The 22,347-nt window shown below is 43.4% G+C and overlaps 1 protein-coding gene across 2 annotated transcripts in view; it reads right to left on the minus strand.

The window, feature by feature from the left end:
- Window positions 1-22,347, minus strand: part of GRB10 (growth factor receptor bound protein 10) — a 108,014-nt gene that overhangs the window by 21,061 nt on the left and 64,606 nt on the right. For both annotated transcript variants that reach the window (XM_075705456.1, XM_075705457.1), the window contains one exon: window positions 2,041-2,197. In XM_075705456.1, the coding sequence (XP_075561571.1) occupies window positions 2,041-2,197 (157 nt within the window). The remainder of the gene's footprint in view (window positions 1-2,040; window positions 2,198-22,347) is intronic.

The raw sequence follows: 22,347 nt of genomic DNA on the forward strand, positions 1-22,347 counted from the left end.
TATGTCACAGAGTATACTTTGGTCCCCAAATGCAACAAAATGGATGTTGCTGTCTCCTGTTAAATGAACTCTTTTACTCGCTTTTCTGTCCACATCCTTTCAAATATGTGAAATCTGTACCATTACATCTTTCTTGACGCTTTAAATACTTTTTTCTTTGTCTGCTCGCTTTACGCCCTCGAAGGCTGCATTATTTTTCACACAGGTCGACTGCCTGGCCTACAGAGGACAGCCCTGGAGCAGTCCCTGCAGAACAAAGTTTGGCGGCTGCTGAAGCCCCAACCTGCACACCCCGTTTCTCTGGGACAGCCGGGGCCCCGCTTTGTGCTTCAGTGTGAAACAGAGGTCCAAGGCAGGCAGGTCCCCATGTATATAAATGCAGCCCGATAAGTATCTTGCTCTTTTCCCATCATTGTTAATTACCAAGTTATTTGCGTGTAAACAGAAGCTTTTGATTTCCTAATCAGCCTCCTGCCCGATTCATTCAGAGATGTCACACACCAGAGTTTGACAGCACAATTAGTCACCATGGAAGCTATTGTGATGTCACAAACACTGAATTGTGGCATCATTGAATGAATCTGGCAGGAGAAGGATGTTGGTTACAAAGGAGAAGGCTTCTGTTTACACAATACCTTGGTAATCAGCAATGATGGGAAAGAGAATATAGAAAAAGAGAGCCTGGTAGTTTAATGAGCATCGATAAAACTGAAAATTTCTAAAGGTTGTTAGAAGCGCGCATGTGGCATATTAAGCTACGGAGATAAAGATTCTGTAATTTATACCTTAATTCTTCACCTCGTCCTATGTCCTCAGAACTGAAAGGGTATCACGGACATATACAAACAAGTGTTTCATGTTAATTTTTTCACGTGTTTCTGTATTAGGAGAGATACCCAATAAAGCCATTAAATAATCAGGATATGCTATGATGGTGGGTTTTTTTTTTTTTTTCCTTTTGAGTGCTATTCTGTAGAGCAGTGAATTTATCTGTGTTTAACAGTATCGGTTTAGGGCATTACATCTCCAGCAAATTGTTTCCTTTTTTTATTTGTAAGGGTTCTGAATTACATTTTTAGACATAAAACCCCTCTGTTAGCTACAGATAGCATTCACAATTCCAGTGCCGGTGATCGCAGCTTATGATTTGTCTTCCTCTATTTTCTAGAAAAAAATTCCCCATGAAGTAGATCGACTAATACTCCAAATGCTACATTTTCTAAAGCGTTATTGTATGCTACGCAGAATTACAGATAGCGTATCTGAGCGATACGCAGTTGCAAGCTGCACAGCAGAACCCTGCAACTAATCAGTGCCACAAAATAACAGGAAAAGCAAGACTGAATAACATGAGAGTCTTTCAGGTACTGTAATTAAACCAATTCACGGTGTTATTTAATTCCCCACAGTTCTTCCTCTTGCTGCCTTCTTGAAACTGTAACCATGACACCTTAATTTCAGTCAGGTGGAGGAGCTGCTGCCTGGAGAGCAGATGCCACTGCTGGTCCAGGAATTGCCCATGGATTTGCGGGTGGTGCCACCATTTTTTCCCTGCCTGAAGTCAAGTTTAGCCAAACCCCTCCCCCACCTCAGCATGTCTAGCTTTCATAAGCAGTACTGTAGGTATGCAAAGCTGAGTCTGTTCACCCAGGTCTCCCAGCTGGTGATGAGCTGAGCTGTTTCACAGGACCAGGACTCTAAGGATCAAGCTTAATTTGCCTAAGCTGTTTATTTGCAATAGCTTCAGACACAGCAAGCTAGCAACAGAGCGCTAGCGCGAAGATTAGACAATTATTTTTCTTTTTTATAATAATAATAAAAAAAAAAACCAGCAGAGGATGGGAAATAAGAGAAGGACTTAAAATGGCTTAAACGCTTAACACATCAAATCGTAATACACAAAAAGCACGTACGTGACTTCAGCTAATTTTACAATTAAAAGCAGTGGAAAGAAAACGTTCCGGCTGGAAGCACATTAATAGGAATTACACATATTTTATGTTCCCAGGTAACCATGCCACCCCTTTGACCGTTCCCTACCTAATCCTAGGTGAGGGTGATGCTCCACTAGAGTCCAGCTGTTATCATCCACACAATGACTTTTGTAAACGAGCAGCTGACAGAGGTCCCTGGCTGTCATGTCTGCTAGAATCTCGACCACTTTGCTTGTTCCATCTTCACTAAAGACTTTTACATCCTGCAACATAAAGGGTACACTTACAGATCAACAGCTCTGAACATAGGCAAACCACACAGCTACTGTAGAAAAGCATCCTCTTGGCGTGACGGTTCCAAGCACCTTGGCAGCCAGGACAAATGACATGGATGATTCACTTTTATAACACTTTCTCTTGATGCCCCCTTGCCCCGTTTCCCCTCCCCCCTCCCCAACACCTCCCTGCACTAAACAAAGATTCAGCAGGGTTAATACGACCACATACACAGGAAAAGTGAGAGAGCAGGTTCCGTTTAAAGCTGCGTAAGGTAAAGCAAACGTGAAACAGTATCAAGAGAGTACTTCGGCAACGGTGGGCGAGAGAAATTCCATCCGGTCAAACACGCACAATTTTCTCTGCGATCCCGTCGGAGGCCTCCGAACATTTACAGAGGAGCAGGCCAAGACCCCGAAGATTAAAAATGGCTCTCTTGTTCCCCACTAACTTTTGATTGTTTCGCTTGGGGAAGTCCCACTTGCAGTTCGCCGGCAGATCAATTAGCTAGCACGGTCCACGCATTTCTCTCCCTGCCCCGACTTCTCTTTTGATCCTAGCTTGAAAGTAGTTTGAAACCGAACGCGCATACGCTACGCTGCACATCCTAAATATTAATGGAGATGAGAGAACAAGTCAGGAACCTTCTCCCCACCTCCTGAACGATACAGATGCTTTCCTCTTTGCATTGTTCTGCTCCAGCGCGAGACACTTGCCGCAAAATTATTTCTCCGGGCGAACGTGCAGCTCCGAGGTTTAAATCAACTCCACGTTGAAAAGGCTCCGCATCCTAGCAAGTGAAGGCGAATCTAACAAAAACCCGGAGGCTAATTCGATACGGAAAATCTTACCTCAACGGCACGTAAAAGGCAGCAGTCGGAAGAACAAGATGGCATTTTAAACAGAGATCGCCTCTTGAGAGAGAGTTTGTCCCCTGCCTCCGCCGACCCTCTGCAGCCTGCGGCTGGGCGCCCGGGGTGCCGGCGGTGTCAGCGGGCGGCCGTGCCCTACCTGTCACGTAGCCCCTGCTATGGGGACTGTTTCTGGGGAGGGAAACAACTCTGCCAGAGCTCCACTCAAAGGGTTACACGCAATCTTTGCGGTAGTGAATCAAACCACACCGTGTAGACCAATCCTAGCCCTCCCTCCGACTGATGTAATCATTTCCCACACACTATCAGACTTCCAAATTATTCCCGCCCCCCCCGCCCCCCCAAAAAAAAGAAATTACAAAGGAAATTTGGTTTTATGACCACCCACGGGCGTTTTGAGACCCCCCTCCGGCAGCCCCAAAGTTCAAAGGCAGTGGGGGGGGGGGGGGGGGGGGGGGGGGGGGCGGGAGCCGAAGCCCCGGCGGCGGAGCCTGCCCGCAGCCCGGCCTGGCAGCGGCTGATGTCATCTGCCTGCAACTTCGGCACTTGAACTTCTCCTCCCGCCGCTCCCCGCCGCCCCGGCCCCCAGCCGGCTCCGCTCCGGGCCCCGGCGGGCGCGGGACGCGCGGCCCCCGGGCTGGGGGCGACGGCAGGGCCGGGCCGCACCGCGCCGCACCGCGCCGCCCGCTCCCCCGGCTGCCTCCAAATTCAAGCCCAGGGAGGGAGGAGTTAAAGCCTCATCGAGCCCAAGTGACTCAAACCCGCGCCTTCAGGAAACGGCTTCATCTGACAGCAGGGATGAGCCAGCTCTCCCAGAAGTCGGCTCTGGAGGGGAGGGGAGGGGAGGGGCGAGGGGACCCCGGCTGCCGCAGCTCCGTGTGGGGAAGGCACGCACGCCGTGCGGGGTCACAGCTGCACTCCCGCTCCTGCCAACACTTAACCGAGTCAGAGGCATCCTCACACACACCGAAATTTCTTCGCGGGGGGGGGGGGGGGGGGGGGCGCGCCTCCGTTTTTTCGCCCTGCGGGCAGGTCCATTCTCTGTCATTAGCGCCCACGTTACGGCGCGCCCGGCCGGCGCGGGGAGCGGGGGCCGCGGGGGCTGTGGGGGCCGGGGGGGCTGTGGGGGCCGCGGGGGCAGCGCCCCCGGCCCCGCTCTGCAGCAGGGGACGAGCGCGGCTCTCGCCTTCCCTCGCTGGACGTGCAAGCGCACCGAAAAGCCAACGCTTAAACAAGACAAAAAGTTGCTGGTTTATTTGTTTTTACTGGGGAATGGGGAGGGACTAATACCCACTTGATTTCCCCCCTTAAACTACTTCATACCGCAATAGATCAGAAGGGAGTGACACAACCGAAAAGGCGGTGAAAGAATTCCTTTCTCCTTTCGGCTCACTCGGTGCGCACGACTCCGCTTTCCGTACCGAAACTCAACTATTTCGGATGGCTTTCCTGCCTCAGGAACCAACCTGGTGACATCATTCATTCATTCATTCCTTAGTCACCGAGAAGCGCAGCCCTGCGCTCCCTGCCTCAGCCTTCGCAGGGGAGCCTGTGCCAGGCATACGCGCGCCAGAGGGATCGCCGCTTTTGCAACACCTGAAGCACGAAAAACCCTTCTTGTCCTTCCCTGCTGGGAACGGGGCAGTGGCATAGGACAGGCTGCACCTGACCCTTGTCGCTGCCCAGTGCCAGAGGAGAGGGAGAGCCCTTCTGCCGAGGGTGCCTCTCAAGTCCTTGCAGGCGGAAAAGAGATAAGACAACCACCACGCTTTTCTCCGCTCCCAAGCACAGCGAGACTTAATGGAGTACGGCCACTGGAAGAGGGCTGCAGCTGTCTTTCGTGGTCATTCACGCCGTGCTCCCTTGGCATGACGTGAAGGGGTCACGGGTACACGTCCCACCCTCCCGCTCCTTGCCCAGAGTTGGAGCCGATGCCAGCTCTCCAGAAGTGCAACCCCAGCTCAGAGCAGGTGCAGGGTGCGCAGCGTTGGGCCGTACTTCGGTGCGCGACTCGGCTGTAACGCCACGTCTTTTCTCGCGCCAGTCAGGCCCTGCCGGCAGCGCCCGGCGGCTCCCGCACCACGGTGTCCATCCGAGCTACGTTACAAACGTGGGTACGTTCATATGCAGGGAGGGTCAGCGGCGGGGGGGGTTTAACGACCCCTTTAAAGCCCAGGGACGAGGGTTCAGTGGGTGGACGGCGCGAACGCAGAAAACGACCAAGTGAATTTCCCGACGAATAGCGCTGTGTTGGCTATCAAGGACAGCGCAAGGCCGCGTATCGCCACTGACATCACGGATACAAAAGACTGCGTCAGGAGGGGACGTAAGGGCCTGAGCTGAAACCCCGCGCCTCTGCGGAGGCAATAGGCTTAGGCGAAAGGCAAGGGGATTTTATGCCCCCGCGCAACGCTGCAGAGCGTGACGTGTAACCACAAATACGAAACCAGCTCGATGACAAAGCTTCAGCTCAAACTTTCTGACAGTTTCTGTGACAAAAGAGGCAGATCACAATATTCCTGTGTGACAGAGGGGACTTAATTTCAAGTCAACTGGTCAAATCCAACCCTCTCACATTCCCTACCTTCCCCCCCCCCCCCCCCCCTTCTTTTCTTTCAAGGAAGCATCTCCTACTTTAACACGTTACGGGCTCCCTATTCAAACTTCTTCCAGCAGAAACGCTGTTTCACTTGCAAAATTGATTTGGGGCTTATTATCCACAAAGGAGAACGAAGCAGAATTCATTCTGAATAAAATACTCCAATAAAGAAAACACTTAGCCTGAAGAGAGGTTCAGAAAGTTAGTCTGACACTTTTGCCCTGCATCCCTCCGAGAAATGCAGTGAAATGCAACAGCAGACTGCCTGCAACAGTGATTTACAAAAGGCCCTAATTACGTCAGCAGCACAAGGCACCTTCTATTCAAAATTAAGGTTAAGAATGCTAAGCCAACCAGAGCGCTATATTGGCTGAACATTCAGTGCTTTACAGTGCAAAGGAGCAGATAACAGACTGCACCATTGTTCTGGGAAGAATTCGTCCCCCAAGCTTTTTTTTTTTTTGCCTTTTTTTTTTTTGAAAGACAGAAAGACCTAAAAATTAAAAATTTAAAAGAACATTAATATTCAGTGGTTTCATATAATGGGTCGTGTATCTTGAGTACCCTGGTAGCTGTTTCATCTTCCAGCCTCAGTTCCTCAACCTCACTGCAGTATTTTGTGTGCATCAAGTAATGCAAACATTATTAGGAAAGAGGACAAAAAAAAACCCCAGTTGTGTCACGGTCACATTACTACTTCTCCACTTTTCTATTTGTGATTTTTTTTTTTCCTTTTTCTGCAAAAGAAAGTCTATGACTATATACAACTATCAGGAAAATTCACACTTTTGAATGACAATATGCTGAAATCTTCAGCATCATATGGATCCAAATTTGCTTTCTACAATCTGAAATTAATCACGGTGTAACTTATATCAGTGCAAACCAACCTCTGTTATCCTGGATTATGACTCCAAACTAAGTATAGAGTACCACTTATCAAAAGGCCCTCTGACTGAAATCTAATAGATAAAAGGTTTCAGTACACTAGTTCTTCAAGAGTTTCCCTTTGTAAGAGACATCACAGAAAGCCATTAAAATACATTGAAGAGTCATTACCAAGAGCTGCACAAACTGAAAATCAGTCCAGCAAGTTTTGACTTTCATCCCCGGATTTCATTCATCAAGATTGTTCAGACATGAGAACCGTACCATCAGTGAGGTAAACAGAAAGAAAATTGAATTGAAATGCATGTACCTTGCGCAAGCAGGAGAGATTTATTGCAGAGGGCACCTATGTACCAGGCAGGTACTTGCTGTTTGCACTGGAACCCTGTTTTGATGAGATCATTTTTCCAAAAGCTTTCTATACTCAAAGCTCATGGGCTCACAAGAGCAATCAGTCACTGGAGGAATAGGAAAGCTTTCAATTAGGATCAGTCAACTCAAAGCTGCTGAAGACTCAAGCTCTGCATGCAGGTTACCCTTGAACTGCTATTTGCCTCGTTGAAGAGGTAACAAAGAAGGAAGGTTTTGCTTCCTAAAGTTGCAAACCTTTGAAAAAGAAAAGCCTCTAAGCATGCTCTGTGCACACCTGACAGGCAAGCAACTCGGTCAACCTCATTTACACACTGGAGCACCAGGCAGTCCCTCCTTACTTGCCCAGCAGCATTAAGGCAGCTTTATAAGACACAGGAATTTCAAGTGCTGCAATGAAATAAATAAATAGGTCAACCCTACGGCTCTTCTTGCCTCCTCTGTTGCACAGCTCATGCAGGAAAAAAAGCCCTTCAGCCAAACAGCAGCACTAACACCAATGCATTGCAGATAGGATCACTTATAGACAAGGCATCAGACAGTACTTCCTTATAAAAGAAAAACAACTGAGAGTTATTTGATCATTACTTTCTTTTTCCTACATATAAACATAAAACCCTAGGAAATGCTGAGGTTAAGGTTCTCATAGCAACATTAACTCTCTCCTCTGGCATATACTATATTTAGGTACACATTTAAAAGCCTATGAACAACAAAGGAGAACTAGTGTAAGATCAAGATCTTAGTCTTTGACTTTCATATTCAGAACAGCAATCAAAAAAAAAAAAAAAAAAGATTTAAGTTGGCCATGCTACAAAACCGTGATTCTGTTCCTCTTTGCGGGGCTACTGAATTTTAAACCCGTTTCTGAGAGTCAGAGGAATAACTTGACATGAAGGGAAATCACAGTATCATCACATGTTCAGTGGTCATCGAACACCAATACTGAAGTCACGAACTCTGTGAGGGTCGTGCCAGCAAGACAGGTTTTGGGAATCACAGTGGCGTGGGCTTAGAAGGGCAGGGCAGGATTAGTGCCAGGTTCAAGTCAGCATCTATATTTGGAGGGTTAGTGCTTCCGAACCCGTCATGTACGAACGCCCAGGCCCACGTTCAGCCCAGGTAATTTTAGAGAGTTAAATTCCTTCTGAAGCTAAGGGAGAGAGATGGGGTAACTTAAGATCTAAAGCACATGACAAAGGCATTTCTGTCTCTCTGCTAGCTGCAGAGGGAATCTAGGCTCCTGACCCTGGACTTCAGCTCGATGCCATACGCTATATTGGCTGAATTCAGTCCTCAGTGACTAATCAAGCAAACATGTCTCTCCACTGTTGGCATAATTACACATTGCAATTGTTGACATTTGAGCTTAAAAAAATAAGCAAAGTGTGTGATGTTACACATACACAAAACACATTTAAAGGAACATATACAACGAGGACATTTGGGGTACTATTAAAGTTTAAATCCCGAATATTGTACAAACAAGCCAAAGCTTTTCCTCCTCTCATTGAAAACTGCGTGTGAAAATGGCTATTTGTTACGGAGACACCGGACAAAGTCTGTACTTATTATCTGCTTCTATCTTCTCAAAACTTAAAGTACTAATACCCTCTGTATGGGCTTAGGCTTGTAAAGCAACCGCACCAAAGCTTCAAAAATCTCAGCTGTTCCATACAAAGGTGTGAACTGTGCAATGTACTTTTAAGAAAAGACTGTACAGAGCACGTTTGCAAGACATAACTACTGCCTCTGTGAACAAAAGGTTTATTCCAACATGTGCTCACATACTTAGAGGCTGAAGGTTTCAAAACTCTAAGTTGCTACCCTAGTAATGTCTGTCTTTTACAAACGAATAGCAGGATGCAGTTTTAAGTGATACACACCTACATACAGACAACACACCGATTCTGTGACAGGATCCACAAAAGCTGTTTCACTCTTTCCCACTTTGGTTTCATGCTCACATGTTCAGATAAATCATTGGACCTGTTTGACATTTTCATGTCTTCCCATCCGATTCCTCGTTTGCCTCTCATTTTTAGGTAAAAGAAAGGAGAAAGGCTAATTTTCAATCCTTTTAAGAGTAACAATAGGCCTTTATGGATTTTGCTGAAGCTTCTGGGTATTTGCAGGATGCTGGAAGAGAGAAAGCTTGGGAAGCAGTTTGGACAGGCTTTGACAGAGTACCAGTCCACACCAGAGGGAAGGCAGCCCAGCAACAGCCAGCTCACCCCATCCCCGATCTGGGGGTCCAGACTCCTCCTGCGGTCACAGCACTGACAGCTTACGTTTTCTTCTTCGCCTGCATCCTCCCCCACCCAGCATTTCCCATTAGTTTTGATTATAAGTCTGTAAATGAGCTCCCTTCTCTCCACACAGCTCCTCCCAACAGCAACTGCTTTTCATGCAAAAATCCTTTCTAGTTTCGAGATTCTTTATGTATGGAAAAAAAGATAGTTACAGGCACTGTTACACTCCTTTGATTATGTAATGAAACACATTAAGTGATGTTGCTGGCATTAACCTTTATCTTTCATATATTTTATTGTGCAATTTATCCCTAGATGGTTTGCAATCTTCCTCAGCTGTGCTTACAGAATGCATTATTTATTGTCTGAATTTGCTCCAAGAGAAAGGTTTAGTAGAAAAGTTCTTGCAAACACAATTTAAGTCACTAACAACCCTAGAAAGGGTAATACAAAGAAAAACCATAATAATTTCTTGATTAAAATTCTTAAGTAACCAAGCTAGTTACCGAGTATTTTAAATTGTTTTGCCATTATAAATTACTCTGTAGAAAAGAAATTATTACCACATCTTCCTTGCTGCACAGGCTTTCAACCACAAGAACCACATTAATTTGAAGCTTGGCAGACAGCGCAACAGGGCTCCAGGGAGCAGCTTCCCATAGGATTTAGAAAAAACAGTGCAGGTCCCAAAGACTTGGATGGCTCCTTCTTTCCCAGCAGGACACTGTGACAACTGCAACTGAGGCACTTGCCATCTGAGTGCCCAGGCCACCCTACGAGCCAGAAAGCCATTTCAGCATAGGGCCCGGCAACGTGCAATTAGCTTCTCACTCTGATTTACTACTGTCCAAGCACAACTTCTACATGGGTAGTCCACAAAATTCCCCTTCCCTTGCACGCTTTCCTGAGGGGAAAGGAGCAGAGAGGTTGCAGAGCAGAAAATGGGAACACCATTAAGGATTGCATATATAGCTAGACTCAGCTCCGGCCCTCCATTCGCACGCACTGGTCCAGCCACGTATCATTAGGAAAGGGATCAGAGACCACTTCCGAAGATGTCTTTGGAAACTGAGGATTAGTATTTGAAAATATGTGCATTTTTAATGCATAGGAAAACCTTTGGGGCAGTGACTGTCTCTTGTCTGATACAATGGGACCTTGGGATTTTGCCTGTGGTTGATACAATAACAGAAATAAAACAACAACAACAGCCCAACAATCAGGGATGATGCCAAATAAGCTATATTTGGAATGTCCAGACATGACAAAACAAACACATTATTTTAAGAACTGGTAGTTAAGAAATTTGTCTTGAACAACTGCAATCCAATTTACCTAGTCTGGTAGCAAAGGAATCTAAGCAAGCATAAGATGCAGAGCTGGACAGAAATTACAAACTTAGAATGCAATACAGAAGAAGACAAAGATAGACCTTCTTCCCACTCCTGTTTCTTCCTCCCTCCTCCCAAAAAAAGTAATCACAAGGAATGAAAAAGCCAAGGATTTAAGGACTTGTGAGTTTGTTCCCAGTGCTTGCAAGTGCAGAGTTCCTAAGGATTTCTCTGCAGTCCTAAAGGCTAAAATAAATTAAAAATATTAATGAAAACAAGTTTTTAGCTGAAGCCCCAGCTCCTAGATCTGACAAGTCTTGCCAGAATTGACAACAGCAGGATAAAAAGAGTTTTCATGACACATGCAGAGGTGCATTAGATTTAAAAAAAAAAAAAAAAAAAAAATTATCTGTCTTTACAAGAGTCCCTTTATTCCCCTCCACATCCCGATGAACCAACACTGACATCCCAGAACAGGCAGTTACACCAAAGCTGCCGGGAGAGAAGGGGAAGCGGGAATCCAAAACAAAAAATTGAAACTTTTTAAGAAAAACCCTATGAACTTAATATACATAGCTTGATCAGAGAAGAATCAAGTATGATATATCACATGGAGACACAATACAGGGCTACAACCAACCAAAAGTGCGAAAATATGAAGATGAGAGCAACTTAGGGCAGTGAAAAAGGTAATGGAAGCTAATGGCAAAAAAGGCAAAACATGGAGGAAGACTCCTAATGAAGACTGGCTATAACCTCTAGGCACTCAAGGAATGATGACGATTTAACGATGGGAACCTGAAGTATAAATACACTATGAAACTCACAGCCTAACAGCCTCCACGTGCTGAAAATCCCAAAAGCTCAGGCACACCTTGGAAGTATAAATTTCCCGCAGTCCCATACCGTCAGTCGCAACCCAGAATAGGTTTTTCCAATAGGGCTGAGTTCATCCTGCCCTGGGAATAAAAGAGGGGTGCTTTGTAATGAGTGGGTGACAGGCTTAACTACAGCAGCATGGCAAAGCATCCCTAATGCCCGGCCGTCAGCTACCTCCTCGCTGTACAGTACTCTGCAATATTGCTTAACTTCCCGTCTCCCAAGCTACCGTCTCTGGAAGCCGGCGATTTCAAGCAGCGAGTATCGGCTAATTGTTGCTGCCTGCAACGTTCAGGATGTTTTATGGGCCAGTTTGTCACACACACACAATAAATGCTTTTAATAGAGCTGCTCACATTGGGAGAGTATTTCTGCGCAACTGTGTAAGCATCGATTGTGTGGCCAGAATTAACCCCCTGCAGATCTTAGCCCAGGAAAAGTTATGTCAATGAGAGAAGAGGACTCACGTTATCCTCTCCCCAGGGCATGTATAATTCTCATTTTCAGCAACTGCTTTAATGGGAAACTGCTCCATAAAACTGCTCTGCTCTTCAACTTTTGGTAAATTTAGATATTTGAGGAAAACAATGGCTTTCCCCAAATTAGAGAATGATATATCAAAAGTTTCCAGGGCTGATGCAAAATCTAGGGTTATGTCACCATGACTAAGCTGGATATTCTCTCTTGACTGCAGCTAGCCCCATGCAAATCTCACTCCCTTCCAACCTGCTAAGAATGATTCATTTTCAGTGGGAAAAAAGTGAGAAAAATATTGGCCAAAACCCAAACACAACCATACGAGAGATTTATTAGCATACAGCGTCTAATCACCCCACCCCAAAACACCTAGTGCAGAGATCCAAGTTACCAAGAAATTTTTGACATCGCTCACTGCTCTGCTTCACTGCTGTACCCATCCATCTGTGCATGCTACGGCAGGACCAGCTCACGAGTTTTGACTCCACGGCAAGCGCCTCTAACTTATCTATTTCTGAGTTCCCTCTCCTGGGCTTGCTCAAGACCATTTTGCACACCCCTTCCTCCTAGTAGGGGCACCACAAACAAAAAAACAAACACAAAAAAACCCACACAACCCAACCCTTTGCTTAGCTTACAGGGACAAATTCCCTGCTGCCATGGTTACCACTCCAACTTCTCTTGTGGAACTAGAAATAAAAAAAAAAAAAAAACCCACCACACAACTTCCCTGAGAACAGACGGCTATATAATGTTAGCTCTCCCTCCCTCCCCTCACTCATCATTGTTAGCCACTAAATCAAATACATCTGGCATATTTAATTTGGACTAAATAAAATGTCACTAATTAAAAAGATGCCGAACAAGCAATACATGACATTATAGAAAGAGAGAGCTTAGTATCTGAACACAGCCTATTAGGAACTGAAAGGATTCAACTAGTTTTTACCAAAAGCTGAGAAACAAAGGCAACTAAATGGTCCTCTATATAATCTTACTCACAACAATGTCCTCCAGAAGCTCTCCCCTGTCATCTAGGTGTACCGAGGTTTCCAAGCACTAATTCCTGGAGCAGCAGTGGTTCAAAAGCAAAGTAGTTAGCTCATTATAGGTGGTATTATCCAGCTGGAAGTCTGCAGCCTTCATTCCAACTTTTAAATAGAAGGTTACTTTGCTAAAGCCACAATGAGTAAGATGTTGAGCAGACACGCACACAAGTCGCTTTAAAGGACCCATGGCCACGTAGAGGTCTCTGAACAGTAACTGCCTCTCCTCTCTCACATTCTCCACACTGTTTTCAGCAGCCTAATTTGAAGTATCACACACCGCTCCATCCTTCCTCTCTTGCAACTGCTCTTCTTAGCCCACCCCCAAAGACTTACAGGTCAGCTGTCTGCATCCCCCACCACCGCTCACGCCATGGAGACGTGAGCACTGCCTTGTATTGCTGACCAACACAGCTACCTGTTCGAAAGCAGCTCCTCTTACTTTGACATCAATACACCCTTCCCCCACAGTGATTTACATCATACTCCTAGACCAGGCTTTCACCTTTGTGGGTACGTCGTTATCAGTATTCCCACTGCTACTTATCAAACAGATTTCAGTGCAAAGCTTCACTGAATCATATAAAACTCTTCTCACAGTCCTTAAATGTTTTCCATCATCTTTTTTGCCAACTGGTAATCTTTCATTCTAAAGCTGCACTATCTCTTATGATTAGTTGAATAAGCATTTGAGTGATTTCATTTTTAGTGCCTCCAAGGCTGAGGATTTCCCATGAGAACAGATCATCTTCTAAGTGCTCTGGTCCAGGTCCTCAGCATTTATAAATCAAGACAACTGGCTCCTCTCTATTTTTGCCGATGTATGAAGTAAACCACATACTTAGGTATACTTTGATTGCCATTGCTTAATTTCAGTACTGTTGATGGTCAAATAAGATTCTAACATTAAACACAGAAATCCATCCATAAAGTAAATTTTAACAGAATTCTTACGAGATGTTCAAGTGGATTATGTTGATAATTCTGACACACGCTAGGCAAGTAAAAAGATTACTCTTCTTAGAAACTCAGTAGTTATAAATCAATTAACAGTGAGCTTTATCCCCATAATTCCAAAATTAATATTGAAGACATAGATTAAAGACACACAGAGATTATCTATTTCAAGATCATCATGCCTTTAACTTTTTTGTTTTTTGGATTATAAAAGTTTAAGAACAATCACAGGATCACAAAACGGTGGAGGATGGAAGGGACCTCTGGAGGTCATCTGGTCCATCCCCATTGCTCAAGCAGGGCCACCTACAGCCAGTTGCCCAGGACTACGCCCAGACACCTTTGGAATATCTCCAAGCATGGAGACTCCACAACCTTTCAGAGCAACCTGTGCCACTGCTCAGTCACTCTCACAGTTAAAATTGCCCCATGTTCAGAGGGAACCTCCTGTGTTTCAGTTTGTGCCCGTTGCCTCTGGTCCTGCCACTGGGCACCACTGAAAAGAGCCTGGCTCTGTCCTCTTTGCACCCTCCTTTCAGGTACTTACACGCATCCATAAGACGTCCCCGAGCTTTCTGTTCTCCAGGCTGAACAGTCCCAGCTCTCTCAGCCCTTCCTCACAGGAGAGATGGTCCAGTCCTTTAATCACCGCTGTGGCCCTTTGCTGGGTGCTCTCCAGTATGTCCATGTCTCCCTGGTACCAGACCCAGTACTCCAGGCGTGGCCTCACCAGTGCTGAATAAAGGGGAAGGATCACCCCCCTCAGCCTGCTGGCAATGCTTTGCCTGTGGCAGCCCAGGGTATCATCAGCCTTCTTTGCAGCAAGGGCACACTGCTGGCTCATGTTCAACCTGGGACCCCCCAGTCCTTTTCTGCCAAGCTGCTTGCCAGCTGGGTGGCCCCCAGCACGTACTGATGCCTGGGGTCGTTCCTCTCCAGGTGTGGGACTTTGCATTTGCCCTTACTGAACTTCATGAGGTTTCTGGCAGCCCGTTTCTCTAGCCTGTAATCTCTTATACAAATAGCGCAGTTACATAAATACCACAATATTAACTAAAAGCATAAAAAAAAAAAAAATCTAGTGAAGTTTGATCACAGTTTAGGAACCCTAAATGGGTCTTTTCCCAGGATTTTTTCATCAGTATTTTCCCAAACCATGCTACAGTGGTTCAAAATTCCCTTTAAGTGTTTCAGAAACACTTGAAGCCTGTCTAAGGCTGTTGAACTTAACTGTGTAAGTCTAAATATGAGGTAGTGTGCTGAAACCAATGTCACAATAAAAAAACGCTTCCTGATATAGAACTAGATAACGTAATGCTAGAGATGCGATGCCAAAGCTTGCATGGAAGAAAATGCTACTTCTTCATTCAGCATCTGCTTCAGATTATTTTACATGGAAGCCACTGCTGCTCCAAAGCTGTCAAGGCACAGTCAGCATCCAATTAAGCTATCTTACCTTTGAAGTTGATTGGAAGCACAGCTTCCTCCTCCCTATAGGCAACCCCCTAAAAATAGGTAATCCCATATAATTTACAAATGCATTTATTCTGTGATGTCCACCCAATTACACATCTTGCACAAATGCAATCAACGAGCCTTCCAACTGAAAAGTTTATCCAACAATTTTCATGAGACTCCCATTAAACATTTAAAATAATTAGCTGTATTAGAAAGACATTTATATTCAAATAGGTCACATGCCTAGTTTCTTTGTTGAGCGTAGGCAAATGAATATGAGAAAGATTCCCCAGAGGAAAAGACCAAATATTGGGTGAATCTTTTCTTTAAGACAACAGATACTCCCTGGAAACCACTTCTGCATGGTATTAAACAGAAAATGTTTTAACAGCAGCCTTACTACTATACTGACTGTGGAGAAATCAACCATTTCCAAGACTCAGAAAGGCAAGGACAAGGGACTTGACTCTGTATTTTTATGTATTATAGATAACGCATAACAGTCATTACCTTCAGGCATGCTCCCTTCTTCCCCTTCCCTCTCTCCCTGAATTATTGGCAGTAAATTAAATAAATCCACTATGTAAAGACACTAGTAACTTTATTTCCATCCTGGCACAAATGACAATTTTTTTAAAGGATTTTGATGGCTCTGTATTTACATCATGGATCTTCTTTAAGAATTATGCTGAGAAAAATCTAGGTCATTGAAACCTCCTTAAACTGAACCACTGAGAAACTGAAAGAGAGTGTAAAGGCACTGATATCAGGTTTATTTTGCCTTTTCACAAGCTCATTTTTTTTCCAGATTGACTGGCAGAAGGTAGATCAACCTTTGGACATCTTTCCTATTCTGAAGTTTCTATTTCCATGAGTGAGTTAATTCCATTCCCATCAAAAATAAAACATTTTAAAAAATGTTGTGCACTTGGCAAACAGACCCAGCTATATAAGAACAACTTTAAGAAGGCTAAGTAAGCTTAAAGGGCAAAAGTACAGCTCAGGTCAACATATAACAGCAGATATGTAAACATCTCAGCTTAGGATCCTGGGCAACATAATAATTTAATAGTCCCTTCTAGACAAAACTTCATAAATAAATATATATGAACGTAAACAGTGGTTTTCCTTCCACCACCACCCCCCCCCCCGCCCCACCCCCAGCTTGGTCTTGGTATGAATCTGAATACGAAGCTCTGCTTCCTTTAGACTACATGCTTATTGCAGTCTTTCATTTATGTAAACTAGCAACATACATTCAAATTTAATTCTACAGATTTCAAGTTACACCACCTACTACTTCTGTTCAACCACCATGTAGAATTTCTTAGGTTAAATACATAGTTGTACATGTCAAAACTAATTTATTTTGAAGTGAAAAGTGTCCCTTAAAAACATATTGCATTAATAATTATAATTGGCAATAATTATTATTAGCTATTAATAATTATTACTGCATTTCTAACACCATGTCCAACACAAATGTGCTGACTTCAGCAAATGTCACTCTATCACTCTTTATTCATTCACGTACAGACAATTCTACACATGGGAAAAACTTTATTGCCTTTTCCAGCTTTGTAAGGTTGTGTCTTCGGATGGTGGTTCAGCATAACCACCAGAAGGTTTCTTATTGGAGAAAAATCTATCTTGCCTTTTGTACAATGTAGGAAAGTGTCACAACATTTGCTTCTTCCACAACTCCCCCATCTTGTTGCACAAGATTACACATGGCAAAAGCAAAAATTTTGGCTAGCTGCAGGGTATTAACAAAAAATACTCTGTACTGAAACTATTTTCAGTTCAACTGTTGCTCATACACCCTTCAACATAACAGACACTGTTCAGACCCAAAGTGTAACTTGTAAGAAATAAGTGGTTTTGTGGGTTTGTTGCCAGAGTTCTGCAGGTTCTTCTTTCAGTGCACCCAGCTGTACAGAAAACAACCCAAGTTTGCTTGGCTCACATCAACTGAGGCTTTGCCAACCTATACACTCTATGAATTTCACTTTTTAAAACGTAACAAAATAGCTAGTGCATGAACTTACTCAAGCTATACCATAAAAAAACGTGTTTAGAGAATAATTGAAAAGGTTCATCCTGTTCTAGATGCCATATAACATATTTGCCCTTCCACGGACAGTGCCATGTTAAGCCTAATGGCTTAACCTTCTCTGTGAAGACCATTATTTTCCATGTGTACATGACTTAGATAAATTACCAGGTAGCTTCATTCTGGGGTTCAACATGAAACCACCTTGAGATGACAAATTCAGCTTTTCTATCTAAAACATCAGAGAGACATCCCAATGATTTTGATAGTCCATTGTGAAGATTATTAGTTCAGGCAATTAACCCTCCTTTCTTCACAAACCAACTTAATGTTTGTTGCATTTGGTTTTCTACTCAAAACAACAGCTGAGGGTAGCTTTCCCCAGCACAAAATCAGCAGGCAAATGAGAGGTCATTTACTTTCCAAAATGGTGGTCCAATTCCACAACCCTCCACCTTAGAAACTCCTGCTATGGGTTTACTGGCTCTTGAAGAGATTACCACCCCTCCCCACTTGTCACAGATTCCCATTTGTTCCTTAAAAAAAAAAAAAAAATTCACAGGAATTGGCATCACTAACACGTATCAAGTACCAATGCCAGAAGTATCTGCCCCTGAAAGTCTGTGTTCCCTCCCCAAATCTTATGTATGTATGTCTATTGAAAATGGCTACTTCAGACGTCTGAACACTGCACACTGAAGTTAAAACACTAAGGAGACGTGTGGTAGAGCACTGACTTTAATTTGCACAACGAGAATGTGGTTAGAAACTGATCATTTTTCACAGGCACTCAACAGATGATGGAAAAAATCAGCCCTGCAGCTGCCAGCATCTCTCCAGATAAACAAACTCTGCGTTTCTGCCAGGGGGAGTAACTGATGAGGGGGTTGGCCATTCAGGCAAATGGTCAACAAAAATTTCCCACTTAGAAATGAGGCCAGATTTGGTCCTAATTAAACAGTTTAGTAACTTAGGGGAAGGAAACGATATTCTCCATCACACATCACTGCCTTAGTTTAAGGTTTTTGTATTCCACCCGAACTACATGGAGGTGGTGCTCATTTCAGCTGTTACTAGCCACCTCAATCTAAGGACATCTAGTCATCACTAATGATTCAGGTTCCCACTGTAGCTAATGTAAAGAGAAAGAGCCACTTCAGTGCAGTTTATCATCTTCTATAGTTTTGCTACCCTAAAGTGGCATGACTGTACTCAAAAGGTACTCCAACTCACCACTGACAGGAGATACCCAGACAAGCAACTCAAATGAGAGATTTAATTTTTATATAACCATAGTTCACAGAAATAATTCCCACCCAAAGGCTGTTTAAAGGTGATTATATTTTCTGACACTGTGAAAAACTACCATAAGTGGTTGCCTAGTATTACATTCCCTGGTCTCTTTATCATTGTACGTAAAAAAAGTATTACCTAAGAGTTGCTCCATAGTGGTATTTGTTAGAAAGTTTTGTTTCAGTTTTACTACAGAATAAAGGCAGACAGATTCCATAAAGAAATTGTTGTCCCTGCACAGAGCAATGTAACTTTGGGTGGGGAGGAGTGGAGCACGTGGAAAGGTCCCCAGGTCAGATGTGAGACTAATCAAGCAAAATGTGGAATGCAGTACCTTCCCAACCTAGCACTTGCTGTTAAGTTGTTTTGAACATGAAGCAGGCAGCTACCTGAAGAGGCCTTTGAGCAGAAGGACAGTAAAAGACTGGGACTATCGTTGTCTACCTCAAATGAATCTGACAGCAGGGGTCTCATAACCTAAGGCTGATTAAACCCAACTCCGTCTTAGAGCTTACATGCGAGTTGTACATTGAGTTTGAGCCAACTGCTGATATGAACATTCACGATACCAAGTCAGACACAAGAAGGCAAAGATTATCTTCAGCAAGGTAATCCCAGTATCCTCCTCCAAAATTAAAGATTTTCATATCCACTTCTTGCAAGCTGAGATTTGAGAAAGGGCTACCTATAGCTGGGAAAAACAACTATGCTGGATATGTGCATTAGTCTACATGCCACTTTCCAGCAGCAAAAAAAAAAAAAATGCCACTGCATAACAGATGATATAAAAAGTATGGCCATTCCTACTGCTTGTCTTTTGCAGGTGAGGACCTCCAAGTCTGTCTTGCATTAATGCACACATTTTATAGTTCAATGTGCAATTAATATAGGTATTTAATTCCAGATAGTGGTAGTTCAACTGCAGCACACAAACCTAACTTGCAACCATGTTATGCAAAGTCAAATATGTCCTTCCCAAAATATTTTATTATGGTTGTAATGAAAAAGGAGAATCACTCAGTATAAAAAAAGAAATACTCTTCAACAACCTTTCAAAAGATCTGCTAAGTCACTGCAGCAAAACTGACCTTGTGAAAGTTTTGCACCAACAGAAGTGGTTTTGTACACAAATAATGGAAGAAGTCCTTTTATATCAGGGTCAGAGTTCTGCATTGACACACAAGTCTAAGCCAAGCAACCTGAGCTACCACCGAGTCAGAGTCTAAATACTTTCTCTTCAAATATTTCTAATGTATTTCTTGAACTCAGTGAGCCCTTTCTGGTTTGAAATTCCATTTAAACATTGTCACACGATTTAAGAGAAAAAAAAAATTTAGTTTCTACTTCCCTACCTTTACAGATTTTAAAAGAGAGTAATGAAGCAGTCCAAACAAAGCAACTAATTCCTTTACACCCCATCAGTACTCATACTCAGATACTGCCTTTAAGTTGCATCTCCAGATACTTTGCAGATGTACGTTCAGAAAAGATATAATTATAGTAGAGATGAAATCAATTATGTAGAAAGCAGAGGTTGCTGCAAACTCATAAAGGAATGCAGTCACTGTGAATACATCTGGCACTATAAACACTTTATTATATTATTTTTGCTGGAATTTTCTTAGGGTCTCCCCTTCCTTAATAGCTGCTATTTGAATGTAGGGTGATTAGCACTTACTTGGAAGGCTCTGGCTTAGGGGAAAAACAAGCCATTTGCACGCACATAATCCTCAACCATTTTACTAGACAAGAATCAGTTAACCACCACAGTTTTTACAGCTGCATGTTAGAGAAGGCTTGAGAAAGAGGCAAAGAGAAGAAATTGATGTGAGCATGTTTACAGTGCTGTAAAATTTATTTCATCATCTTCAGAACTACTAGATTATTTATTTATTTAAGGGATAAAAGTAACATATAGAAAGCTTTCTATAAAGTTCATTCAGCTCTTTCATTTTAATGGTTATACATCAACATAGCAGAGTCTTTCAACTTAGACCCGTTTGGACATCTGTTCGATGGATGAACTGCTAGAGACACTCAAAGCCAGCATCTGCTGCACAAGCAATTTCCCTACCCACTGAAAGACCCCATCATGCCCTCCCCCGTCTCACTTCTTGCAGAATTTCCTGCTGCAGTTTAAAACCTAAGGGTTTCTCCTAGACAAAAAGTGACTTCTGGAGATTGCCCAAGTGCTATTCCATGCACATAAAAGAGGGCAAGCAGTAATGAAACCTTACAGACACAGCAGTTAGCACAACCCTGGGCAGAGTACTAAGTTAATTTCTTGTTAGTCAGATCAGCTTCAAGTTCCTCTGTATTGCTTGAAGTGTTGCAAATAAGTAGTGCTCTAAGCTATGCTTAATTAGCCTGTAAGCAAATGCTCATTTGTAACTTGCATGCAGTGTAATGCAGAACTAACTGTTCATTGAGAGCAAAGGGAAATCACACTGAAGGTACATTTGCACAAATATAGCTGGCTGCCTCCTGATTTTCCCTTCTTATTAATATCCTAGAAAATATTAAGATATGTGTCACACTGTACAAATAATTAGAAAGATACATTCTTTACCCCTGGAGCTGAACATGGTGCTCTCCTGCCCCACCCAGCTGACGAGCACTCTGCTCCCTTTGGAATGACAGCCTTTCTCTGCAGATGATGAAAGATCTGGGATTTGGGATCTGGATTACCTTTTTCATCTGTGCAGTCAAAAAAGAAAACAAAAAAACAACAACCTAACACACACACAAAAAGCCAACCAAAAACCCCAACAGACTAGGATGCAAATCATGATGGGTAAGTATGCTCAAAGATAATACACAAAAAGCATAACCAAAACTTTCACCAAATAGCATTTAAAACATTGACTGGATCCACATTCAGGAGTAAAAACCAGCCTCGGCGCCTCTCGGGAAGCAGACAAAAGAGGAAATCATTACTAGGTTCTCAAATATATTTAGGACCTTTTAAATGCTACAAGTGGAATGACATTAGCTCCAAGCATAGCAAGGACATTTTTCAGCCGGACATTATTTGAGCCTGCCTATCAGAGGATGCTCATTTGACAAGGCTGTAACAGAAGAGGCAAGGCTCACCCTCACTTGGACAAGCTTTACAAAGTTTTGCCAAGCTAGACAGTAAGTTAAAGAAAAAAGTTCAAAGGTTAGCTGCGAAAAAAATCCATAGAACAAACCAGCATAAAACACAGAAAAATACTTCGAGAGTATCAAATACGAGGTTTTATCTGTATGATTAGATGTTGCTATTCCTGTAACATTAGCTTTCAATTCTCTGCCTAATGAAGAGGAGGATGATCTTAATATCTTTAATGTCTACTTCTTTTCAAGCTGCTCTATAAATCAATTACAAGGTGTGTGACAGTACTGCAAGCAATCTTTTCATCTTCTCATGTATATATATATGAATTATACACACACGTGCACACACTTAGAACACTTAAAACCAACACTATTCCGGAGTCTGAAGTAAAGAACTTTCTTAATCTGAAGCACAGCAGGTATTTTTCGATGCTAAAACTGTGTACCTGGTACCCATTGTTTAGGACAGACTCAGTCTGTAGTTTGTTCTACATAACTGAGTACTTGGGGAATGGGAATTGCTGCAAACATCTGTAAAGCTATTTATAAGGTCTGGAAATACTGTGG

This window comes from Pelecanus crispus, chromosome 2 (assembly GCF_030463565.1).
Source record: "Pelecanus crispus isolate bPelCri1 chromosome 2, bPelCri1.pri, whole genome shotgun sequence".
NCBI classification, from domain to species: domain Eukaryota; kingdom Metazoa; phylum Chordata; class Aves; order Pelecaniformes; family Pelecanidae; genus Pelecanus; species Pelecanus crispus.